The 25,321-nt window shown below is 45.3% G+C and overlaps 1 protein-coding gene across 2 annotated transcripts in view; it reads left to right on the forward strand.

Moving 5' to 3' along the window:
* srgap3 (SLIT-ROBO Rho GTPase activating protein 3) overlaps nucleotides 1-23,978 on the forward strand; it is a gene marked incomplete at both ends in the record, with an annotated part of 111,682 nt that extends 87,704 nt beyond the window's left edge. For both annotated transcript variants that reach the window (XM_080727508.1, XM_080727509.1), the window contains 9 exons: nucleotides 1,591-1,668; nucleotides 2,599-2,733; nucleotides 6,024-6,129; nucleotides 9,671-9,898; nucleotides 11,034-11,107; nucleotides 13,850-14,030; nucleotides 20,403-20,549; nucleotides 20,936-21,257; nucleotides 23,478-23,978. In XM_080727508.1, coding sequence (XP_080583634.1) covers nucleotides 1,591-1,668; nucleotides 2,599-2,733; nucleotides 6,024-6,129; nucleotides 9,671-9,898; nucleotides 11,034-11,107; nucleotides 13,850-14,030; nucleotides 20,403-20,549; nucleotides 20,936-21,257; nucleotides 23,478-23,978 — 1,772 coding nt within the window. The remainder of the gene's footprint in view (nucleotides 1-1,590; nucleotides 1,669-2,598; nucleotides 2,734-6,023; nucleotides 6,130-9,670; nucleotides 9,899-11,033; nucleotides 11,108-13,849; nucleotides 14,031-20,402; nucleotides 20,550-20,935; nucleotides 21,258-23,477) is intronic.
* Between the last annotated feature and the right edge of the window lie 1,343 nt (nucleotides 23,979-25,321).

Raw genomic sequence — 25,321 nt, forward strand, 5'->3', positions numbered from 1 at the left:
TTATAGGGGCTAAAGTCTAGTCGAACCATCCAGCTGAGGGTGTTCCAAATGGACCCTTACAGGTCTGTAACTGTGAGAATGGAAAAAATGGAACCAAATGCACCCATATGGGTCCATTTGGTTCCATTTACTATACTCTCATCAGGCCCACAGGGCAGAAACCTTTTTCCTGTTTCCTTTGCGTGAGGCAGCTTGAACATGACCTGGACATGATGTCCAAGTATGTCACAGGGACTTATCCCAATTGATGCCGAGTGCCAAGCAGGCATGCTGAGTGCCAAGTAGTTCCATTTTCAGGGGTCTTTGGTATGACCCATACCATCAAACCCCGATCTCCTAGTCTCAGGGCGGACACTCTAAACACAAGGCCACTGAGCTGGTCATTGTGAGTTTGTAGTTATTTTCGGCATGCAACCCTAGTCGTGCGACGGAGCATAAATTAGGCTTCAGGGTTCACAGCTGGCTGCTAAAGGCATGGCAACGTGTTATGGCAGCCATCACACGTGGGAGGGTTTGACAGTGCTGTTGATCTTTGTTTAACCACTTCAACCCTACAGTATATACATCCTTGACTTGAGTGACCCAGGGGTCTATACTAGGCCCCCTTCTTTTTTCCCCCTTCGACTCCAAATCTTTTTGCCAAAAACATGCCAATCTAAAAGCTAGCAATGCGTCATGAGCTTGCAGATCTGTTATTTTCGCAGAAATGTTTGCCCCAGAATAGGTACTCTAGGGCAGGGGTCTTCAAGGTTTTTCAGCCAAAGGAAGGACCCCCTAGCTGAGAGAGAGATGAAGCAGGGACCTCCACTACATATTGCATAAAATAGTGTTGCAGATTAAGCCTTTTCATATATATTTTCTGATAGTTAACCCTTTAAACCCTCAACATTTAGTCAACTTGACCATTGGCTCTGTAGGCCTACTTGGTAAGATCATTGACATTTTTCCCACTTCTACACCAACTCTCAGAAAATAGCCGATCCACAAGCTCACAATGCCTCGCGTTGTGATCTTGTGGATCGGCTATTTTCAGCTAATGTTCCCCATCACACAAATATTCACCAGACCCCCTGTAGTAACTCTGAGGACCCGCCTAGGGGCTCTGGACCCCCTGTTGAAGACCCCATGCTCGAGGGTATGTGTGGTTAATCAGTACAGCCCCCCACCTCACCCCACTCATTCCTCCACCTTGTCTACCTTCACATCTGTCTGCATCCCACCGCCGCTGTTAGCCTGGAGCCTTTTCCTCTGGATCTGGACCTAATGAAACTCCAGAAAACTGATTAGGGGCTCTCTAACTGAAACCACATGCTGCAGCCTAGCCGAGGGGCCCTGCTCTCCTGGAGAGAGAGAGAAAAAAAAAACAAGAGAGAGGGAAAAAAGTATCTCCCTTTATGACTAGATTACATTTCCTGCTCTCTGTTGTGTGTTTCCAGCGGGCTTTCATGTACGGGCCTTTTTGGGTGTGGAGATAATGGTTGGGCTAAACACTGAATCTCTCAATTGTGGGCTGTCTCTCTCTCTCTCTCTCTCTCTCTCTCTCTCTCTCTCTCTCTCTCTCTCTGTCTCCCTACCTCCTCCTCCTTTCAGGACTCCAGCAGCAGGGCATATTCCGGGTGCCCGGCTCCCAGGTGGAGGTCAACGATATTAAAAACTCATTTGAGAGAGGTGAGTCATCGTCAGTGGTGGACAAAGTAGTCAAATGTTTTTCTTAAGTAAATGTATCAATACTGCAATATAGACATACTCTGTTAGGGCATGGTCACACCAAAGTACCTGTGACAGTGGATTCCCCATTCCGCAATGTATTTCAATGGGAATGGAGAGGTTTCATGCCAGTAGGGGATTCCTGCGTGCCTGCATTTATGCTGGAGCAGATCAATTCTCCACACAGATTCTGTTCTCCCCCCTCTGTCCAATCGGGTGAGTCGGTGCTGGATACGGGGAGGGTCCTGGAAGTGAGTGACAGGTGCGTCACAGGCTTTGGGCCAGAATGCGCTCTCTGCGTTTTTAGTCTGCCGCACACAAAAAGAGTTTATCTGCTGGCAACCATACTTTGGTGTGCACTTTTATTCTACCAGTGAGGACGGGTTCTGCCATTGCGTCCGCAAATCCACAAATGGCAGCAAACAGCTCCATTCCCATTGAAATGCATTGGCCGAATCCGCCCTCATAGACAGACCGGGCCCTTACTGGAGTATTTTACATTTTCAGTACTTTTACTTCTCTACATTTTACTCCACTACATCTAAAATGTTTTACTTCACTACAACTACTTGAAAACTTTAGTGTAGTTACTTACTGTAGATTTGTATTAATATTACAAAACATGCATTAACCACTTTATTATTAACCACTATCCCTTTGTACTTCTGCTATTTGAAAATAACCGATCTACTTGTTGATCGGCTATTTTCTAAAGATTTTTATACATTTTGAACAATTGTGAAGTACATTTTGATGCCAATACCTTTGTACTAAAGTACATCTTTATTTAATTGCGGGATAAACCCATGTTTTCTCCCTACTCAAACATCTGCATCACTGTGATCTTCGATCACCTATTGTCTGACCACACACTTTATGGCTTTTCACCAGGTGAAGACCCCTTGGTCGACGACCAGAACGAGCATGACATCAACTCAGTGGCGGGGGTCCTGAAGCTCTACTTCAGGGGATTGGAAAACCCCATCTTCCCAAAGGAACGCTTCCTGGACCTCATCTCCACCATCAGTGAGTAATGACAATGGGGCGTCACAAGGGGTAGGAAAGTGCGACTGAGTTACTAGGGCCCAAGGTGGTGGAGGGGCCTTAATTATTTTATACTTTAGCTATTGGAAAATAGCAGATATACAAGCTCACAGCGCGGCACAGGTGCCGCGCTGCGAGCTTGTAGATCTGCTATTTTTGAAAAAGTCGTGAAAATGTGTGCAAATCTTTGAATATATGTATTTCTTAAGCGAACATTTGTAACTCAAATTTTGCTTCTGGGGGGTCCCTGGAACTAAATATTTTGAGATGGGGTTCCGTGGCCAAATACATACCATTTTGGGGGTCCTTTTAATTTACATGAAAAGGTTTGAGCTCCACTGACATAGAAACATAGGTTTTTCAAAAAACCTCAGAAGGATTTGAAATATTCAAAGATTTTCATGATTTTTCAAGAATAGCAGATCTACAAGCTCGCAGCGCGGCACTCGGTGCCGCGCTGTGAGCTTGTATATCTGCTATTTTTCAATAGTTAAAGCACAGGGGCCCCCACAGTGAATCCTTGTACCCAGGGCCCAGAATTTGGTGCGACACCCCTGGTAATGACAATGGGACGGTCACATTCTGAACTCGCCCAACAAGGGATTCTCTTTGCTCACTGTGCCGCCTGGGTTTTAGATTCTGTGTGATGATGGCAAAGAGAGAAATCAGTTTGCAGCCGATAGTTTTTTTTATTTATCCCTTGCATGGTTTTCCCCAACAGGGTTGCGTGCTCGGTGTATGGAAAAAATCGAACCTCTGTTCGAAGTGGAGCTGTGTGTGTGTGTGTGTGTGTGTGTGTGTGTGTGTGTGTGTGTGTGTGTGTGTGTGTGTGTGTGTGTGTGTGTGTGTGTGTGTGTGTGTGTGTGTGTGTGTGTGTGTGTGTATTGCAGTTGAAAACAGCGCCCCTCCCTTAACATGTGTGGTCATAAAAGGTACTACACCACATTCTTGAGGCTACATACAGACAGACAGACCCACATACAAACATACCTACACACACGGCCACGTATAGGGTAGCTTGTGTTCCACACAGCTCCAAAAACGTACAATGCCTGTGCTGACCATAGGCCGTAAACGTTCATGGACAGCAAATAGACTCTGCAGACCGTGAATTAAGCATATTTTGGAGCGATTTCAAATCCGTAAATAAATGCTATTGGTTGGGACAGAGCAGGGGGTGGGTCAATAATTGCTATTGGTTGGGAGCTTGTCAATCAAGCTAGCCATGCCCCTCCCACAGCATACTTTATCATCAGTTTAAAAATAAATGGGACCATACTTTAACTAAATGACTCATGGCGATTGAAAGGCTTTAAACTAGCGACTGGAAGCATAAAGTATTATATGACCATTTTTATTATGGTAATAAAATCAAGTAAAGTTCGGCAAATCCACTCGAATAGAGAGTTATTGTTTCTGACACCAGCAGTGGGGAAACAGCAAAACTGGCAGCCATTCATATGAACTGTCACTTCCTATAAGGCCTCAACTTACAAGCCGGATGCTAAAACCTTGGTGCTGCTTAGCCATACTGTCAGTGTTTATAGAGGGTATGCATATGCATAAAGTGAATGGCAAAGTGAATGGCAAAGTGAGTTTAATGTCGTTTAACGTCGTTTAATGCAATCAGATAGGATTTTCCTTTTTGGATATATGGGCAGTCAAGGCCAGAAAGTAGTTTTTTTGCCACTCAGTAGGCGTTCCCGCATAACTTCCGGGTATGATTGATGATGTCACGCGCATACCCTCTATACAGACAGTAGTATATGAAGGACAGTATACTAATGTATACATACGAACCACTAATGCTCCCATAGAGCACCGAAGTCCTGACGTCACTCGTTCCAAGTTTTTCCCTTATGGAGAATAACATTGGGTCATCTTAGAATCGTTGAACATTGTGGTCCAAAAATAAACAAATTGTCCCGGCGGTATTGTCAGGGAGGTATATGGCTCTGTATCGTTGTGTTTGTAAATAATTTATGATAATTATTAATAAAAAGTTCTTTCCGTCAGTTGATGCTATGAGTCAGTGTTTATTTTTGGAACACAGTTCTTATATGAAGCGATATTAAACATGTCTCTATGGGGGGGAAAACTTGGCCCAGGTAGGAATGCGTATACATTACATCAGACTTCGGTGCTCTATAAAATATGAGCTGTGTGTGGACTGGTCGTGGTCGCGTCTCGCGTGCAGCATCGACACAGATGCACCTTCCAGTGTCTTCAGAAATTCCAAAGTGCATAATTTGTGGGATAGCGATGGAGAAGGAGGAGTTCAGCAGCACGGCACATGGAAACAATCCCAACGCCGTGGCTGTAAGGACTGTTATTTAGCACACAGACCCTCTGGGAAGAGAGCACAGGGCCACATCAGTCTGCCTTATGTGTGTGCAGGCAGCAGCACACCACACATCTGTAGAACCCCCCCTGTAAGGTTCTGGGGGGGGTATTAAAATATCAAGTGTCAGTCAGACAGCCCTACGACGATGTCTTCAGCTTCAGTATTTCAGCCTGTCTTTGACTGACATGCAAAATGCTTGCATCTTGGTCATTTCTAAAATGTTCTATGTTAGAAGGTGACATTAGTCTTACAGTATTTGTGTTCATGCATTAACCCTTTGTCATATGATACTGTAGATACCAAAACAATGCCTAGCTCCAAGCTCACACAAGGACAACACGTTGCACTGCGACATGTTAGATCTACTATTTACACCGTTTCATTTCTGAGCTACTTTCACTTGTAGTTGCTTTGACCATGAGTATCCGGTATAAGTACAGAGCAGTGGTGGAATGTAACTAAGTACATTTACATAAGTAACATTTTGAGTACTTCTACTCCACCGCATCTCAGAGGCAAATATTGTACTTTCACTCCACTACAATTATTTGAAAACTTTAGTTACTAGATTTTTTTTTTGTTTTTGACAAAACATAACCACTTCAACCCTATACATTTCGGCCATTTGAAAATACCCAATCTACAAGCTCACAATGCGTTGCGATGCGATGCATTGTGAGCTGTGAGATGCTATTCTGCTATTCTATATCTGCTAATGTCAAAAGATTTTTTATATATTTTATACATTTGAAAATTATGTGAAATGGGTCATTCTGCATAATGAGTACTTTCTACTTTTGGTACTTTAAGTACATTTTGATAGCAATGTTGTGTACCTTTTCCACCATTGGTACTGGGGTTGGGTACTACCGGTATGTGCGACATTGGTACCGTGGTGATTTACACGCCCTGCTCCTCTGTGTTTCAGAGCTGGACTCTGGAGCTGAGAGAGCACATCACGTCCAGCAGATTACTGTGACTCTTCCTCGCACCATCATCATCGTCATGAGATACCTCTTCGCTTTCCTCAATCAGTGAGTACTTGACTAACGGTACACCTCTCAAACTTTTGAGACTTGAATTCATGGGTATTTTTTAGTTTTTGTCGCATTCCTTAGCCAATAATTTGATGACCATAATTTGTTATTATAATTATAATAATAATTTGTTCCCTATGGCAGGGGTTTTCAAAGTGGGTGACGGGGTACCCTGGGGTGCCGCGACGGCAGTCCAGGGGTGCCGCGAGATCATTTGATAATATTTGGATAAATTGGAATTTATTTGGACACTTGAAGAAATATTTAGTATCATTTTAAACTTGAAGTACAAAGTTATTTTCAGTCAGTTCTAACCAAATTGGCAATTATCTCAACGTTTTCCTCGCAACATAATCACTAAAATATCGTCACTGTCAGGCAGAAACCTCTGTCGTACAAAACTAGTGAAAACAGCCGATCTACAAGCATGTGTGCTTGTAGATCTGCTGTTTTCAATAGTTTAGTACATTTTATAGATGATAAATACAAAAAGAAAGGTTTTGGACATACAGTACAAGGTTTCCACCCGACAACGACGATATTCTATAAATGTAAGGTGCTGGGAGTGAAAATTATAATGTAGGGGTGCCTCGGATTAAAAAAATATTTATAGGGTGCCCTGAGACAAAAAAGTTTGGGAACCCCTGCCCTATGGAAACACAAAGCGTCTCCTCAAATGATTGGCTTAGGAATGCGACAAAAATATAAATTAATTCAAGTCTCCATGGGGTGGGGTAATCGATCAGGGGAAAAAAAAGTCATTTTGCGGGTCAACTATCCCTTTAAGGCTAGTTTTTAGATTAACGTCAATCTCTAGGGATGAATCACCTTACAATAATTTTAAAAGAAAAACTTCCGAGACCTGCAGAGGAAAAGTTCATTAATGAAGATATATTGAACAGTTCCACAATTTCCTTATTTTTTAATGATCTCTCTACCCCTACTTTAGGTGTAATTTACAAGCCCCACAATCTCATCCTTCACTGAAGCAATGTACCTGTCCTATTCTTTTTTTTTTTTTTTTTTTACTGAATAACATTAATACTCCCTTTATTTGGGTTCCACGGCCAGAACTAAGGCTTTGATTTCACGTCTCGGGTTTTACTCGTATGTTTTAAAGCCTCTCCCAGTGTTGGATCGATGCCAGCTGTAGCTTTTCTAACGCTTTCTTTCCCCGGCATTCTGGCATGTATGCACTCAGCCTGACGTCCTGAGTTCTCCTCCAAACAGATGGTTGCATGAAACAGGCTCGGCTAGGTTTCGCTATTTCCTTTCCCCCCCATATGTCTCTCTATATAATGTACAATTAAGCTGTGCAATGACGCAGATTGACCATGTCAAAATCTGAACTCTGTTTGAAGCCAATGATACAATAAAGACCCCTAATACGCCACCTGCTACAGAAGAATCAGAACCAGCTTTATTATCACATCCCAGGTTTACAGAAATAAAGAAGTGGGTGAAATTAGTTTTTGTGCATTGTTCCCATTCTATCGTTTTTTTTCCATAGAAGAAAGAAATGGAAGAAGAAGAGGTAGGGGGGAAGGAGATCAAGCAAGAAAAATAAAATAGATATCTACATTTATTTGACCTGTGATAAGATATAAAAGGTGCGTAGATAGCAGCAGATGTATACTGTGCATGATATACTTATGAACATTAGTTAAGGTGCTTGAACAAAAAAAAAACGTCAGTGTGTTGTACATGGGATTAGATGCAAAAAGTCAGTGCACAAGGACCGCACAATCTGGAGACCCATTGTAAAAAAAAAAGGGAAAAACAGTGCCCTCTCTGTTCTGAGTCTGACCAGGCTAAAGTTGGGATATCAGTTTGTGTGTGTGTGTGTGTGTGTGTGTGTGTGTGTGTGTGTGTGTGCGTGCGTGCGTGTGTGTGTGTGTGTGTGTGTGTGTGTGTATGCCGCTGTGTACACCACACACTCAGACAGGCTGATGGCGCTGTTGTTCTCCTGCGTGAGAGGAAATAACTCCACGCCGGGAGGAAGCTGTAGTCTGCAGGAATCTGCAGTGTAATGAAAACAAGACTAGAAGGCTGTCAGAAGCGTTGAGGAACAAAAAATAAATAAAAATACCAGACGGCGCATTTTCATGATGCTCCTCCTCTGACACCTGTTTATGGTCTCATATTTGCTCTGTCTCGCTCACACACACACACACACACACACACACACACACACACACACACACACACACACACACACACACACACACACACACACACACACACACACACACACACACACACACACACACACACACACACTGCTCAGTAGTTAATGGACCGCTGTAGTTATAATAGGCAGGTCTCAGATGAATTTATTTAATGGAATAATTATGAAGCAGGGTTATTTAACAGGCGTAGAATTCCTTTTCAATTGCCTCCCGTACTGTATAGTATTTGTGACATGAATGTGGGTGCGACTGTTGAATGTCGCTGTTCATGATACTGTACATAATCAACAATGTGGTTCACTGGCTTCCTTCAAAACAGCTCTGAACATGCACCTTTCAGGAGGCCAAAGGGTGAGGTAGTCATCACTTCTCCCTTAGACAGGCGAGAAGTGATCACCCCCGTCCCCCCCTCCTTACTTCAACCCTTCTTTTCCCTACTCTGTACATACATATATACAGTGTTTGTGATGATATTGAATGTTATTGAAGCTACTTCCTACTTTATATGTTGATGAATTGAATACCTACAGGTAGGAGTCGGACCCCAATGGAAACAAGACAGCAAGGACATTTTTGGTGTAATCCTTTTAGACAAGGACACTATTTTCGTCCATGCCTTACCCCTTATCCCTAAACTCTTTTGCCATTTTACTATTTTGAAAAACATTTTTTAAATATTTCAAATAGCTGATCTACTGTACAAGCTCACAACGTCGATGTAGATCGGCTATTTGAAGTATTTTAAAATGTTTTTTTCCCCTTCAAAATAGTAAAAAAAAAAAGGCAAAGAAGTTTAGGGATAAGGGTTAAGGCATGGACGGAAATATATCTCTAAGTCAGGGGTCTATATAGTTTCATCATTTGACATCACAATCATCAGTGTATTTTAGATTCATGTCAATTTGTGTTTTCAGATATTTAACCACTTGAACCGTCATTACTTAATGAACTTGACCTTTCACTCTGCACTTAGTCTGCTCTTTTCCCCCTCTACACCAAAGCTCTTTGCCAAAAATAGCCGATCTACAAGCTTGTAGATCTGCTATTTTTGGCTAAAGTTCTCAGAATATGGACGCTAGGGTTCAAGTAGTTAATATAAAAAAAGGAGGAAAAAGGTTTCTATCACACGAAGATTTGGAGGACCCCCTGTAGTAACTCTGAGGACCCCCTAGGGGTCCCGGACCCCCTGTTGAAAACCCTTGCTCTAAGTGTTTTGACTGTACTTGCTGTTTTACATTTCTGTCTGATGAAAGAAATATTCAATAAATCAATCAAAACATGACGCATCATGTTTTCCGCATCCCTTCCCCTTTACCTCCTCATGCCCCCTCTGTCTCTCTCCTCTCCAGTCTGTCCCAGTACAGTGATGAGAACATGATGGACCCCTACAACATAGCCATCTGTTTCGGTCCCACTCTGATGCCCATCCCGGACGGACAGGACCCCGTGGCCTGCCAGGCGCACGTTAACGAGCTCATCAAGACCATCATCATCCATCACGAGGCGATCTTCCCCGGTCAGCGTGAACTGGACGGCCCTGTGTATGAGAAGTGCATGGCTGGGGGAGAGGAGTACTGGTGAGAGTGGTTAGAGTCATGGGTTTCTGCCCAGTGCTCTGAATGGCAAAGTGAAGAAATGTAATCAAGCGCGGGTAAATGGTGGGGTCTAAGCAGGGGCGTCACAAGGGGTAGGAAAGTGGGACTGAGTTACTGGGGCCCAAGGTGGAGGGGCCCTAATAACTTTATCTATTGAAAAATAGCAGATATACAAGCTCACAGCGCGGCACCGAGTGCCGCGCTGCCAGCTTGTAGATCTGCTATTTTTGAAAAGTTGTGAAAATGTGTGAAAATCTTTGAATTATGTATTTTTTAAGCGAACATTTCTAACTCAAATTTTGCTTCTGGGGGTCCCTGGAACTAAATATTTTGAGATCGGGGTCCGTGGCCAAATACATATCATCTTGGGGGTCCTTGACATAGGTTTCTTGCACACATTTTCACGATTTTTCAAAAATAGCAGATCTACAAGCTCACAGCCGCGCTGTGAGCTTGTATAGACATTGTACAGACATGGGTGAAAAACAGTGAAGTGTTCTTTAAAATTGATAGTCCAAAAACGGAGGATTGAAAAGGACTGTAATATGATAATGAAAATGATGAAAATGTTGACCCTGTGATTATGTTGGCATGTGACAAAATAAAAATTAAGTTTAAAAAGAAAATTGATAGTCCGTATAATATGACATACAGACATTTGGTTGTACATTCTTAGCTCAACATTCTCATTGATAGATATGACTCACTGTCTATCTACCTATCTACAGTACCTGCCTGCCTGCCTGCCTTCCTGCCTATCTTTCTGTCTGTCTGTCCGTCCGTCCGTCCGTATGGATTAATCTCGCTAATATTCGTCAAACAAATAATAGCATAATTATAGATCTCTTAATACAACCAGAACAGCTTACTTGAGGCCAGTAGTTACGTCTTAAATCTGGAATGGATCAATAGTATTGTAGGTTTCAAGTACCGATTTGATTTACATGAATCCTCTCTCTGGAAACTAGAGACAAGATAGTGCTTCTCATGTCCAGACGAGTGAATGCTGTATTAGGATCTTATCGAAGTGTGTCCCGATTGGCACATGTTGGCTTTGACTCTATATGTGTTGACCTATTGATTGATAATCCTCTTCACGTGTCTACTTCTCTTGCAGTGATAGTCCCCACAGTGAACCAGGAACTATTGATGAAGTTGACAACGGAACTGAACCACACACCAGTGATGAAGGTGATACTCCTGGTTCTTCATCCTAGGCCTTTATATTATTTCTATTTCTATCTATAACAATAAACCTGATTAGAATTCTCCATATAAATTATACTCCTAAATAAACCTGATCGAGCTGAACTCAATTAATTCTAATCGGGTGCAGAGGGGTGGTCTACACCTTTTTACAACCCGATCAAACACCAGATCAGATTGATTTCTCAACATGTAAACAAAACCTTCAGGTTTATTGATCTGCGTTGTGAAACACAGATCCAATATGAGCTCGCGAAACTGCCCTGAAAGTCACGTGATCGTGGAGCACTCGATAAATTAGACAGAATGCGGAGGATAAGGCGGAGCTAGGCTCACAGCAAGTTCGTTTCAATTGAACGCTCCCGTCGGCGTTACAGAGGATATGAATTCCAGCGCTCCTCCTCTTTTGGGGGACTCTAGTCGCTTTCTAGCAGCCCCTCCTTTTTTATCATTGCCAATCAGAATCCAGTATCTGAACATGTGACCACAAAAAGTGGTAGAATGGCTAGTTGTGGGCAGAAGAGAAGCACGGAGAGAGAGAGAGAGAGAGAGAGAGAGAGAGAGAGAGAGAGAGAGAGAGAGAGAAAGAGAGAAATCTATCAATAGAGAGAAAGACATAGATACAGTAGATAGATACATAGATAGATACATAGATAAAGATAGAGATCTCCGGAGTCCGTATCAGTTGCATCACTAGGCCTAACAATAATTTATAATAACATAAAAACAATAACAATTGTCATAATAATAAAATAATTACAATAATAATATCTGAACAATAATAATATCTGGATTCAACACAGATCAATTATTGACAATATGTCAATTCTAGTTTGAATCAGATTGGAAGAAAGGTGTCCATGTAAATGCAGGTATTGTTGTTTCAAGTGAAGGGCCTTTGTATAGTGGTCATGAGTGGTACAGTAAGTGGACATCAGCTTCCCCTGGTGGTGACCATGTGAACTGCACATCCATGTGTCAGGCTGTCCTGTCATTTAGACTAAATCCAGTGTTATCATAATGCTTGTAGCGTTATAGATTGACATAAAGATTGCATATGAATAGTGCGCATGAGGATTTACAGTCACAGCATCCGTGGTCGAGATGCAAATTCTAAAAACCGGTTAGAAACAGAACAAGTGCATGATAACTGGAACCTCGTTGTTAGATCGTTTGCATCCAAGCAGTTTATGTTGTGACAAAAAGGATTATGTTGGTTTCACATGGGAATATTATTTGTGTTGTGATCATAGAATGCTCTGTAGATGAAAGTATACCTTAAGTTAAGCGGTGACCGACGTTCAAGGCTGGACTTCGTACTGACAGTGAGCCTGCCATGTAGTTAACAACAACAACAGCTCACATCAGTTGAAAAGGCTTTCATTGTGTTTGAAGATGAAGACGTGTCAGCCAAACTACGGTTGGCAAGCTACACTGTCTCCTCTTTCACTGCATCAATCTCTCTCTCTCTCTCTCTCTCTCTCTCTCTCTCTCTCTCTCTCTCTCTCTCTCTCTCTCTCTCTCTCTCTCTCTCTCTTACTCCACTACATTTATTTGAAAACCTAGTTACTAGTTATTTTTTGATTATTATTATTATTATTACAAAATATACAGTAACCACTTCAGCCCTATATTCGGCCATTTGAAATGATCCGATCTACGTTGCATCGCAATGCATTGTGAGCTTGTAAATCTCCTATTTTCAAAATATTTTCATACATTTTGAACTTGTGAAATTGGACACTCTCCCAAATGAATACTTTTACTTTTGGTACTTTATAAGTGCACTTTAATACCAGTACTTTAGTGCTTTTACTTTTCAACTAAATGTTGAATTCCGGACTTTTACTTGCAACAGAGTACTTCTATTGCAGTATAGATACTTTTACTGGAGTAAAAGATTTGCTCTCTCCATCCCTCCCTCCTCCCCCCTAGAGTGTGTCTTTGTTCAGGTTGGTAAACAAGGCCCCATGGGACGTCTGCAGCTCAGAGCTTCTTGCTAAATGACTTTGGCCAGACATGATTGGTTAAGCCAGAACAAGGGGATAAAGATCACTTGGTGCCATTTATATGAAGTGAGAATGGACAGACAGAGTCTATTATGACTCTATGTACATGACGTTAGACAATAATGTAAGGGAGACGTGAATCAATGCTGAAGATGCAAATGACAAAGAGCAATGGGAACAATAGCCCACCCTGGGGGACATAAGCTGGTATTGCACAGGGATGAGACAGGATCCTCTCTTCTCCTCTACCTTTTCAGGCCAAGGACCCCTTAACTGAAAGAGATGAAGCAGATGAAGCAGGGACCCCTCTACATATTTTATAGATGCGTGATGCAGATTTTCATCGATTTCACAGATAGATTCATAGACTTGTTTGACAGCACAGTCTATGTTGGATTCGTGTTTTTAGTTAAGTTGACCTTTCACTCTGTACTTGGTCTGCTCTTTTTCTTTACCTCTACACCAAACATATTTGCTGAAAATAGCCGATAGATCTGCTATTTTTGGCTCAGTTCTCCTCAGAATAGGGATGAAGTTGTTAATTTAAAAGAATGATCCTATCACAAAGATTTCACGGCCCCCCTGTGGTAACTCTGAGGACCCCCCAGGGGTCCCGGACCCCCTGTTTAAGACCCCTGGTCTATAGTAAGTATAGACTATACTTACAGTAGGCTACATTCCTGTGCCTCTCTGTCTGTGTGTCCATGCATGTGTGCAGAGGTGGAGCAGATCGAGGCCATCGCTAAGTTCGACTACGTGGGCCGCAGCCCCCGGGAGCTGTCCTTTAAGAAGGGAGCGTCTCTGCTGCTCTACCACAGAGCCTCGGAGGACTGGTGGGAGGGCCGCCACAACGGCGTCGACGGACTCATTCCACACCAGTACATCGTGGTACAAGACCTGTGAGTGAATGACCTGTTTGAAGTGATCACAAGCGGTCACCTTTTGACTCATTTAGACCTGAGTGAGGACCCGATTCTATAAAATTTATAGAATCGGGTCCTCACTCAGGTCTAAATTTAGAAGACATTTAATGTCTTCTAAATCATAACCGTTTAACTGAAAAACACATGTTTCTACATTAGTGGTTCTCAAACCTTTTAAAATCAAGGACCCCCAGAATCATATGTATTTGCCTGCATGCCGACTCCCCATCTCAAAATATTTTGTTTCAGGGCCCCCGAGAAAGAAAGATTTGAGTTACAAATGTTGGCTTTTTTGCATCTACAAGCTCATAGCGCAGCACTCTCCCCAGTCAGAGTTTTAATGAATGTAGAATGATATGCAGGATGTAATCTGCATACAGATATCAGGGGACCAAATTTAACCGACTACATATTTTAAAATATTTGATTTCAAAACAAAAAGCCTCTCTCACACTTACGCGATTGTGCCAGTGATCGCCCTCCCCTCTGCCAATGTTGGCACCCGTGCCTAAGGTTGCCTACCCCTGATTTAGAGCATAGTGCGACGATTCGTAAGGATCAAAGCTAGTTCAGGGGGCGGTCCCAAGGGAGCGCGCGCGCGGAGGGGGGTGGGTCACTAGGTCCTGCCCCCCCCCCTTACCCATAGTTCTTAGGGAAGTCAGATGGTGGGACTCAGTCTTGTTGCATAGCACTGCTGCTGCTACCACGCTGCAGTACACACACAAGTGCCACACTTGTTGCTTGCAGGTAGCTGTGCTGCTGCCCACCGCTTGGACAGGGTGTCTAACTTGGCTGAGTATTTCTGGCTGTTTCTGCTATTTTACTATCGCTCAATTCATGTTCTTAGCTGCCAAACTAAGAAGCTGTGTTCTTGGCCAGGTGTATGGGAAGTTTGAGATTGTTATTCTGGTAATCGCTGAATTCTAAACTGCTGTTTCAAGGTTCAGATTTCTTGCTATCGTTGCTGGTGCCTAGCTGATTTCTGTACTTTCAGTTGTTTGTTGCTAAAGCTATTTCAAAGGTGCTACAGGCTTGCTAAAGTTGCAAGGTAAACTCAGTATCATAGAAGTTGGCTGTGGCTACGGGCTAAATGCTAACTTATTTCGTGCCCTGGTGGGCCTTTACTGGGCTACCATGAGTTAAAGTAATCTCAGTCGTTGGGTTTGTCGATAACAATGTCAGTACTTTGCAACGGCGCGGGCCGTATCGGCTAGCGCGGAACAACAGGTTTAATGTACAGTCAGCTAGGAGCTAGCTGGTGGCTATTGCTAGCCGGCTATTTCGGTAAGGATGCTGTTAGCTGGTAAATCAATGTGCTAGCCATGTCAAGGCATAGAGCGGCGGCCCGCGTGAAAACACAGCCCCGTAGCAGGTAATGAATCACGCTAGGAGGATTCAGTTTGTAGGGTGCAGGTGTCTGTAAACGGCAGCGTTCACCTAGCTCCTGAGCTAGCCGAGTCACGTCAAGCGGTGATTTACGGCATGACGTTCGGCAGCAAATACTAAGCGCTGCGTGTGGGAAATGTAGTTCTCTATCATGCCAAGCCTCGGCGTCGTGCTAGTAGCAAGCTTCGCCCGCAGCGTGCTTAATCTAGTTAGTATGGGGCCTATATTGCTTCTGCCTCGCCTCGGGTTATGTGTATGTTTTCCTCTTTTTGCACTGTCTGGCCGTCTTAACAGCTGCTGCTTATGAGGTGCTAGTTGCTATAACATAGCAGCTAAATGGTTTCTGTCGCTTCTTGGACCACAGTAGGGCTGCTGCCAGTTACCGTGGCGTAGAAGCCCTCGCGGGATGAATTATTAAATACAGTAATCGCCTCTCTTTGAGAAGCCTATAAAGGATGTCTGTCTGCATGGGCTCCTGAGAGGAGGAAACCAGCAAGCTCATAGGTGCCACAGTTTACGTGCAAACAATGTTTTGCTTCCGCTAACGCAGGTCGTGCCTGTCTGTCCTGACGTCACCAGTTGAACTCGCTAGTGCATGCAGGGAATCGTAGTCTTCTCTAAATGCTCGGTAGCTCCAGCTAAATATTCTCTTCAGTTTCAGCATCCATCAGCTGCAGCTCATCAGCTTTCTTCGCACCGCAAGCTTTAAGTTAGGGTTTGATAAGTTCTAAGTTGTCAGTTGTTCTGCTTATTAAATGCTAAGTAAAATAAATTAAAACTGATGCTACCGCTTGTAGGATGCTGACACCATGCTTATCTGGGCAGTGCATGCTCAGCTCCCACGCGTCTGTTACTAAACTAGAAATGTGCAATTTGGGAAATTGCGAGTGTGCTGCTACACCATCAAGCTATCGGTACTGCTGTATGTTAAAGCTGCTACCAGTGTATCAGAAGTAAAAGGGATGGTTATAGTATTGGGTCACATAGCACACTGTATTTCTAGTAGTGTTTCCTTAGCCGCCGCACTTGGCTTCAGTGCTGGTTACAGCTCACGCTTAAGCTGCTACATGTCCGTTTGTAACATCATGTTCATATCCAGGATTTCTCCTTATCCGTTGTGCTGCTATCTTGGAGGCAAAAATGGTCACATTATGGTGCTAGTGGCTCTTGTTGCCGCTGCTACAGTCAGATACCACAATGTCTCCTATAGTTTCAGCTATTGTTAGCTCCACTCAACCTGCGGCTGCGTGCTAGCATAACTGCTAATAATTACAGCTAAGGCTGATGCTTGTAAAAATGCTGCATCATGTTTTCTTTCAGCTCATGCTAAAACTAATACTTGTTGGTTGCTAACATCTGTTTATTATTTCAGCTCCAGGCCGGAGTGGCTGCAGGCCCACATGTTCCACTAATCGTGTTTTACCCTATAGCTTCTTGCTGCGGCTGCTACATGTCTAACTGCTAACACAATTTCTATCCTTTCAGCTCGTGCTGGAGATGCTGCATAGCTGCTACCAGAGCAGTATAATCAGAGAGTGGTGTCACCGCGGGGTCAGAAACAGCGCTGGTCACGTGGTTCATTGTCACTTTACACCTCATAGACTTCAATGCATTTTGTAAACTTCCGGTTGGCCGTTTGTCACTATACGCCAATAGATGTGTGCGTAGACGACCTGGCCCCACGAAGTGAACGGGAGTGACGCAACTCTCCATTCTAGGGCTCTGGCTGCTACTACAGCAGGTCGCCATAGCAGCATGGCGCTGCAGCTGCTGAGGTTTTCTGCTAACATATTTATCATTACAGCTCCAGGCCGGAGCTGCGGCATGCCCCCTGCCACGGCATCAGGTTAGCACTGCAGCTTCATGATAAAGCTGCTTCATGTTCCACTACATCGCGTTTTTCTTTATAGCTCGGGCCACGGCTGCTACATGTTGCTGCTAACATCATGTTTGTCCTTTCAGCTTCTTGCCGGAGCCGCTGCATAGCGGCTGCTACAGCATGCCATCATTGCAGCGTCGCGCTGCAGCGGCTGAGTGTTTTCTGCTAACATGTTTCTCTTTATAGTTTCGTCCATTACTGCATAATTCCATGAGATCAGTCAGGAGTCGGTTAGCACTGGAGAGGGCATTGCTACTACAGCTTCCGCTACTTCTGCCGCTACCATGAGCTGCCAGCCTGCCCGCCCGCCCTCCCGCCCGCCTGCCTGCCCGCCTGCACGCGCCATATTCAGCAGACGGAAGGGCCTACCGCCAGCCCGCCGCCTGCCTTCCCGCCCGCCTGCCTTCCCACCTGCCTGTCGGCCCTCCCGTCCGGCTGCCCGCCCGCCCGCTACAGCATCAGTTAATGCTATTACTGCTGCTACCATGAGCATGAACCAGCGCTGCGTCGTGCTGGAAGCCTGTGGTGCCGGCCCATCTTCCGGAGGCGCTGTCAGGCTGCGACCGTCGTCGCCACCGCCAGGTCGCAAGGGAACATGGGAAGCTGCAGTTCCAGCACCAGCGGTGGGAACTCCATTCCTCGCGCCAGCTGCAGCTTTCCCAGATGCCCTGAGGAGCCTCACTCTAGCAGGTAAATAGCAACGCATTTGCTTGTTCGATTCTGTGAGCGTTCAGCCGCTCTCTAAGCTTGCTAATAATAGGCAACCATAGTTACATAGCAGCGACTTACTTGTACTGAATGTTGGGCTTTAGCCGCTCTCTAGGCTTGCATAGCTTGCCTTTAAAGGTCAAGACGGGTATCTCGTGGAGATTCTCATATGTGCAGCAGCAGACTCTGCAGCAGAGCGCTCCGTGGGCTGCGAAAATTTCTCTGTGATCTTAAAAGTCAGCGACCTTAGGCGTGGTTTCATTGTTATGGTCAGCTAAAGCTAAGATTGTAATTTCTGCGGCAAGCACATGCGGTCACCAAGGCCAGGCTTAAGATGCGACTAGCACATGGCCTCTGAAGATTGCAGCTCGCAGTTTAAGCAGGGAAGGTACACCAGTGTCAGTCGCAGAACTAACTCTCCCTTCTGTCCTTTCATGTCCATGCTGAACACCGGGCTGTCTGCCCGACGTCCTCGTCACACGACCCCCGGAGAGAGCTGCCAGATTTGCGGCCCGCCCCTCTTCACTCTGCATTCTCTCCGGATCGGAGCAGCCACACCACCAGCACTTCTGGTGCCCTCAGCTAACTCAAGATCCTGCACGCCAAGCTATCAAGCACACACAACACAGGACTGACCGAAGCGTAATGGTTCCAAGCTGGAGTTGGACGCATTTCAGTTAACGCTTCTGCTGCTGATGCTAATAGTGCTGCAGGCACTATTGGCAGGGTTGTTCCATAGGGTTTCATTTTGCTGCTTCTGCTGCGTTACTCGGGGCACGCGCCCCTGATAGGTTGCGTGTTTTATTGCTGCTTCTGTTGCGTTACTCGGGGCATGCGCCCCTGATAGGTTGCGGGCCACGCATTGCATTGCGTGGCCCGTTGCTGCGCGCTCCAATATTTCTATCATGCAAAAGCTAGGTGGTTGCTGGGGTGTTAGTTAGGTAGGATGTGAAGCTGTATGGCGCTGTAGTTATATGAATTAAAGGTTTCATCGCTGCTTCTGGTTCTGCTGTCTATATATATATACGTCCATGTTGCTGCTCCCGCTTTTCTCTAGGGTGTTTTAGTATGGCTTCAGTCAGATTGCAGTATATCGTTATAGTCAGCAGTACCACCTTCCTCACCGTTGGTTCGGTCTGCCAGCTGCTAACATTCTTAATTATTAAATTGCTTTAGCAGTACTTATAGCGTTTTTGGCAAGCTGCCAATATCATTGCTTAGTATTTTGCCTTAGTAATATTCGCTCTGCCAGATGCTAATATGCTTAATTATTATTTTTTTGCGTTAGCAGGAAAGGCAGTTCATAGTTTGCCCCGCAGTAATGATAACTTAATCGCTAGAGTCACAGCAGAGCTGCCTTCCTCGCAGTTGGCTAGCACTGGCATGGGATTCTGAGATTTTGGCGTGCTTTGGGGGTTTGTAGTTTTGGGGGGTATCGGGCCAGGGCTCGCTGTAATTAAATTATGCCCTCGATGCTCATGGTAACATGAGGATCGTGGGTTCAGCGAGCCATGGCCCGAGGCAGAACCCCATGCCAAACCATGCTAACTTAGGCTATAGATTCTATGCTGTCTTATAGTAGAGCTAAGGTAGGCTGCCAATACTATGCGCTTAGATATAGGCTTAGATTCTATGCTGTCTCTATAGTAGGGTGCTCAATATGCCATGCTGTGTGATGCTTGCTTTCTGCCTTCATTCTGGTCAATAAAGTATATCTTAACCCAAGTGATCGTCTCCTGAAATAGTGCGACGATTCGTAAGGATCAAAGCTAGTTCAGGGGGCGGTCCCAAGGGAGCGCGCGCGCGGAGGGGGGTGGGTCACTAGGTCCTGCCCCCCCCCCTTACCCATAGTTCTTAGGGAAGTCAGATGGTGGGACTCAGTCTTGTTGCATAGCACTGCCCCGCCACCACCCCAGCGCCACCTTCAGGTTCTGCCTTAGATCCCCCTCGGGGGGTATCGGGCCAGGGCTCGCTGTAATTAAATTATGCCCTCGATGCTCATGGTAACATGAGGATCGTGGGTTCAGCGAGCCATGGCCCGAGGCAGAACCCCATGCCAAACCATGCTAACTTAGGCTATAGATTCTATGCTGTCTTATAGTAGAGCTAAGGTAGGCTGCCAATACTATGCGCTTAGATATAGGCTTAGATTCTATGCTGTCTCTATAGTAGGGTGCTCAATATGCCATGCTGTGTGATGCTTGCTTTCTGCCTTCATTCTGGTCAATAAAGTATATCTTAACCCAAGTGATCGTCTCCTGAAATGATATGATTGATAAACTATTTCTTAGTGGGCCAATTTCATTACCAAAATGTGTACACACATGAATTTGTACAGTCTTTTACTTTCCATTTGTGTTTTTCCTACCTCTCAGCGACGATGCTTTCTCAGACAACCTCAGCCAGAAAGCAGACAGTGAAGCGAGCAGTGGTCCGTTGCTGGACGACAAGGGTTCGTCCAAAAATGACGCCCCGTCACCGTGCGAGCCGTCACCCGATTACAACTTTGGCGTTATGGGGAGGTGGGTACAGCATTCAAGAGGTACAGTACATCACTGTCGGGCAAGAAACACTGTATCTCCAAGTTTCAAATGTGTACGTTTTTTCGTTAAGTAAAAGTCCTGCTTCATCACACAAGACTGTCGCACAAAACTAGCGAAAATAGACGATCTACAAGCACACAACGCCTCGCCTCGCACCGCAAGACGTTGTGTGCTTTTAGATCGGCTATTTTCACTATTTTAAATCATTTTTAAAATGATAAATACAAAACGAACGGTTTTGGACATAGAAGGTTTCCACCCGACGACAACGAGTATAGTAGTACCACTGTTAGACGTCTGCTTGGCGTCCATCTCCACGGTCGCTGTGTAGCTTGACCCGTTTGCGTGCAATCTTTCACACCCAGAGTGAGGTTACGGTCTGACGGAGCTGCAATCCCGCGACGAAGGGGCAGCAGCGACACCCACAGCCCCACCAGGGGGGCCGACACGCCGCCCCGGGCGGCCGCCTGTCCCAGCAGCCCACACAAAGTGCCCATCAACAAGGCTCGGATGGAGAGCCCGGAGAAGAAGGCGGCACGCCTGGGCACGTTTGGAAGTGCGGGCAGCATCAACTACCCGGAGAGGAAGACCTACCCCGAGGGCCACCCGCTGAGGCCCGTGCCAGGGGCCACTCGGCACAGTAGCCTAGGGGACCACAAGTCACTGGAGGCTGAGGCCCTGGCTGAGGTGAGGCTCTCTTTGATTGATTATTGATTGATTGATTGATTGATTGATTGATAGCCATTGTTACAGATGGTGGAGGGATTTAACCATAGAGTTATAATAAGAATAGAGAGGGCAACTGATATCCCCGCCCGTCCACTTGCATTGAGTTGCTCACCCAGCGCATGAAGCGTACTTCCGCGTTTGAAACGCCTCTGAAACGTGACGTAGTGGGTCTACTATTTGACTTCTCTGACACGTTTTGCGTCATAGTTTGTGTTCATGGACGCGCTCGGGCTCTAATTCATGAACGCGCGTCGTTCATTACGGTTCATGAATAGTAGACCCAACTGCAGTACCTCAAACGGCCACCATGTACTTTTTGCTTCAAAGCGCCCCCAGGGTTCTGGGGGCTTGGATTTAACCCATTGAGGCCGATTCTAAAAATGTCTTCCTTTCATCCTTAATGGTTTTCTGAAAAACGTACGTTTCTATATCAGTGGTGCTCAAACGTTGTTAATGTCAAGGACCCCTAGAATTATATGTATTTGACTGCAGACCCCTATCTCAAAGTATTTTGTTCCAGGGACCACGAGAAAGAAAGATGAGTTACACATGTTAAAATAGCAGATCTACAAGCTCATTTTAAATGTGATGTTAAAGCTGAAAAGTCGGTCACCACTTTGCCTTAAGGTATACTTCCATCTACAGAGCCGTCATAGCGCAGTGCTGCACTATGAGCTTGTATATCTGCTATTTTTGAATAGCTATGTAGTAGCTAAGTATAAAATAATGGTTAAAGTGGTTCAAATCTAACATGACACAGATGCTTTCCAGGTCTAAAAATGTATGTCATTCAATGAGCCAGACAGTATTATGTGACTGTTCTGAAATGCCAGCTGGAACTAAGAAAGGCCAAATGATCGTCGATAATGACTTTATGAACTCTGTGGCCGCCGACGAACGTTCTGAAATGGCTGAACGATGAGTTTGTAATGATGATGAGCCTTATGCCATCAGCGTGGTCTCTGGCAGAGCTATAGGATCTTACTTTCAGGCGACAGAGGTGTGGGAACATTATGTTTTATCTGGTCGTTTCTTATTCTACTAGAGATGCCTGAAGAAGGTCAATGTGACCGAAACGTTGCAGAAACAGAAACTCTTAAAATTATGTTTTTATGTTGCCACACCCACCTGTTCACCAGACAAAAAAAATGAAAAAGTGTGTTTTTGCAAACGTGTTTGTAAGTGCACAAAAGAACGGATTGCAGACAGAATGGAAGTTGTCACATTTTGATATCCCTCGTCCCCAATATCTCCGTCCCGGTGGCTGCGTTTTGAGAAGTGTGAGACAATCATGGCAGGCAGCCATGACGAGTGGGTCTGAGGGGTGAGCGAACGCTTCCTGGCTGGCTGCCTGCCACCGCTGTCTGACTGTCTGAGAGCAGCAGCTGGAAGAGGCTGTAAATGTCAGGGCCAGACTGCAGCTGAGACAGACACACCTCCGGGACATGGGGGTCATGGAGCTGAATAACAAGCTAATGAGCCTAGAAGGCTGCGCAGGCTGCAGTGCCGTGTGCGCCGCTCTCTTTTCATTAGCTAGCGGACACGAGGACTAATCGTGCATTCTTTCAGATGTCTTGTGTAGATCACTGGTTCTCAAAGTAGATGGTTTGGGGACCCCCAGTGGGTCTTTGAGTTGGTTCCCAGCTAAATTAGATAATATACAGTATATAGCATCAAAATCATTTTGACCACTTTAACCATAGCTTATACTTTTTTTTTTTTTTTTTTGTGCTAACCGCTTCTACCGGTACATCTGGCTTTGTCTGTTTGTACTAATCTCTCAAGACAGACTCTGATAGCTATCAGTCAAATGAAGAGGAGCAAACAGAGAGGGCATTCCCTTTTATTTGACGATGGTTAGCCAGATTGCTTTGTACATACTGTACAGTATGTCCCACACTTGGCTCATTGGCCAAGCTTCACAGGACGATTAAAACACATTGAGTGCCAGCTATTAAACAATTATTTAATCGCCAGTTTTTAACTTATAACTCTGGGTGTGAAAATAATTTAGAAATGTTTTAACACAAATCTACTCTACTGGCACAACATTTTTTCAGATGGGGTTTCGGGGCCAAATACAGAGCAGTTTAGGGGTCCTTGAAGTGAAAATGTTTGAGACCCACTGATAGCCAGTATTTGAATGCCTAAAATCGAATTTCTCCCCCCCCCCCCAAGGACATAGAGAAGACCATGACCACGGCTCTCCACGAGCTGCGCGAACTGGAGCGCCATCAGAACACGGCCAAGCAGCCTCAGGCCCCGGACGTGGTCCTGGACACCCTGGAGAACACCTCCATGAAGAACCCGTCCTCCTCCTCCGTCAGCTCGGAGCCGGCCAGCCCGCTGCACACCATCATGATCCGCCACGACCCGGACGCCGCCATGCGGCGGAGCAGCTCCTCCACCAGCGAGATGATGACCACCTTCAAGCCGGCGCTCTCCGCCCGGCTGGCGGGCGCTCAGCTCCGCCCCCCGCCCATGAGGCCCGCGCGCCCCCCGCCCGCCACCACCGGAGGGCACCACCGCGGCTCCAGCAGCTCCAGCTCCTCGGGGGTGGGCAGCCCCGCCATCACCCCCACCGAGAAGATGTTCCCCACGAGCGGCGGCAACAACTCGGCCGCTAACGCCGGCGCAAACACTGCCAACGGCGCGGGCGAGAAGTCTGGTACCATGTAGCAAAGGCCGAAGCTGTAGCGAGGGGAAACGGTTTTCACACACTCACGCACTCCCGCACGCACACGCAAACATACAGTGAAGCCCTCAGTGTTATTTGAAACTGTAAGGGCTCTATTTTGATTGTATTTAAGTACCAGCTCTTCTCAGACCACCGCACTTTTCGTCGGAAAGGTCCGGTTCAACTTACAACTTCTGAAAGCATTACCCCGAATTAGAGTTCGAAAAGCTGCACGTCGGAAAGTCGGAACTCTCCAACGAAAAGTTTGGCGGTCGGAGACGGAGTATTGACAGGCCTTTAAGTTAAGGCATAAGAGCTGGTACTTAAGACAATCAAAATACAGCCCTAAGGGTCCCAATTTGGGTCTTTTTTTATGCTGCCAAGGGCCAATTCAGTGGTTCTCAAAATGTGGTCCGGGAGGGAGATCCCCAGCAAAATGGGTTCATTATCATCATAGTCAGTTAACCCTATTTTATACTTTGTCTGATTTTGAAAATGTTTTGAATTTTTTTTATTTTATTTTATTTTAAATATGTGGAATAATTTGGTTAAACATTTTAAACAACACACATCTTCCCTTCCCTGGTACAAATTATTTTCAGATGGGGGCGTCCGTGCCCAAATATACAGTATACATATACTGTATCAATCCGGGGGTCCTTAACACGAAAAGGTTTTTTGAACCACTGGTTTAATTAACACTGAGGATTTGACTGTGCAGCTTTCCTACAGCAAGTGAGATGAAAGCATTGTGAGAAACGCTGGGCGCTGGTGGTTGGTGTGTGGGAAAGAAAGCAGCCGTTTGTTCTTTCCCCTACCCGTCTTGATTTGACTCGTGAATTCAGGAAGCTCCTCAAGTGAGCCTGCTGTTACCATGGTGACAGAGCAGCCGGTGGAAGCTGCATGGGTTTGATAACATAATATCACCTCCTCAGCCCATCCCTCCGTGAAACATGATTTAAATACAGCCGTGAAGAAGAGTGTGCGTAGAAGTACAAAATCAGTTTTACCTCAAGATGAACTAAAAAAAAATCCTATATGTGGCCCGGCTTCTTCTTTCAGACGTGCGTCGAATGCGAGTGAAGCAATATTTTTTGGTGTTACGTTTTCTCCCTGCACTGACTGGTTAGAGATGACGTTTCGGCCCCACCATGCCGGCTGCGGTGAAAGACATCATCTGGGCCGACTTGGAACACTTCAGTCTAGGAGACTATACTGTTTGTCTCTCTATGGCAAGTCGGGCCCTTCTGGCTGTGTACACAAAGACTTACTTGAAGTTGTCGTGCCCTCTGTTTGTAGCATACCGTAAGTGATTTTCAGCAAAGTAACAACGTGAGAATGTTAT

Source organism: Nannobrachium achirus, assembly GCF_963921795.1.
Source record: "Nannobrachium achirus genome assembly, chromosome: 6".
Lineage (NCBI taxonomy): Eukaryota > Metazoa > Chordata > Actinopteri > Myctophiformes > Myctophidae > Nannobrachium > Nannobrachium achirus.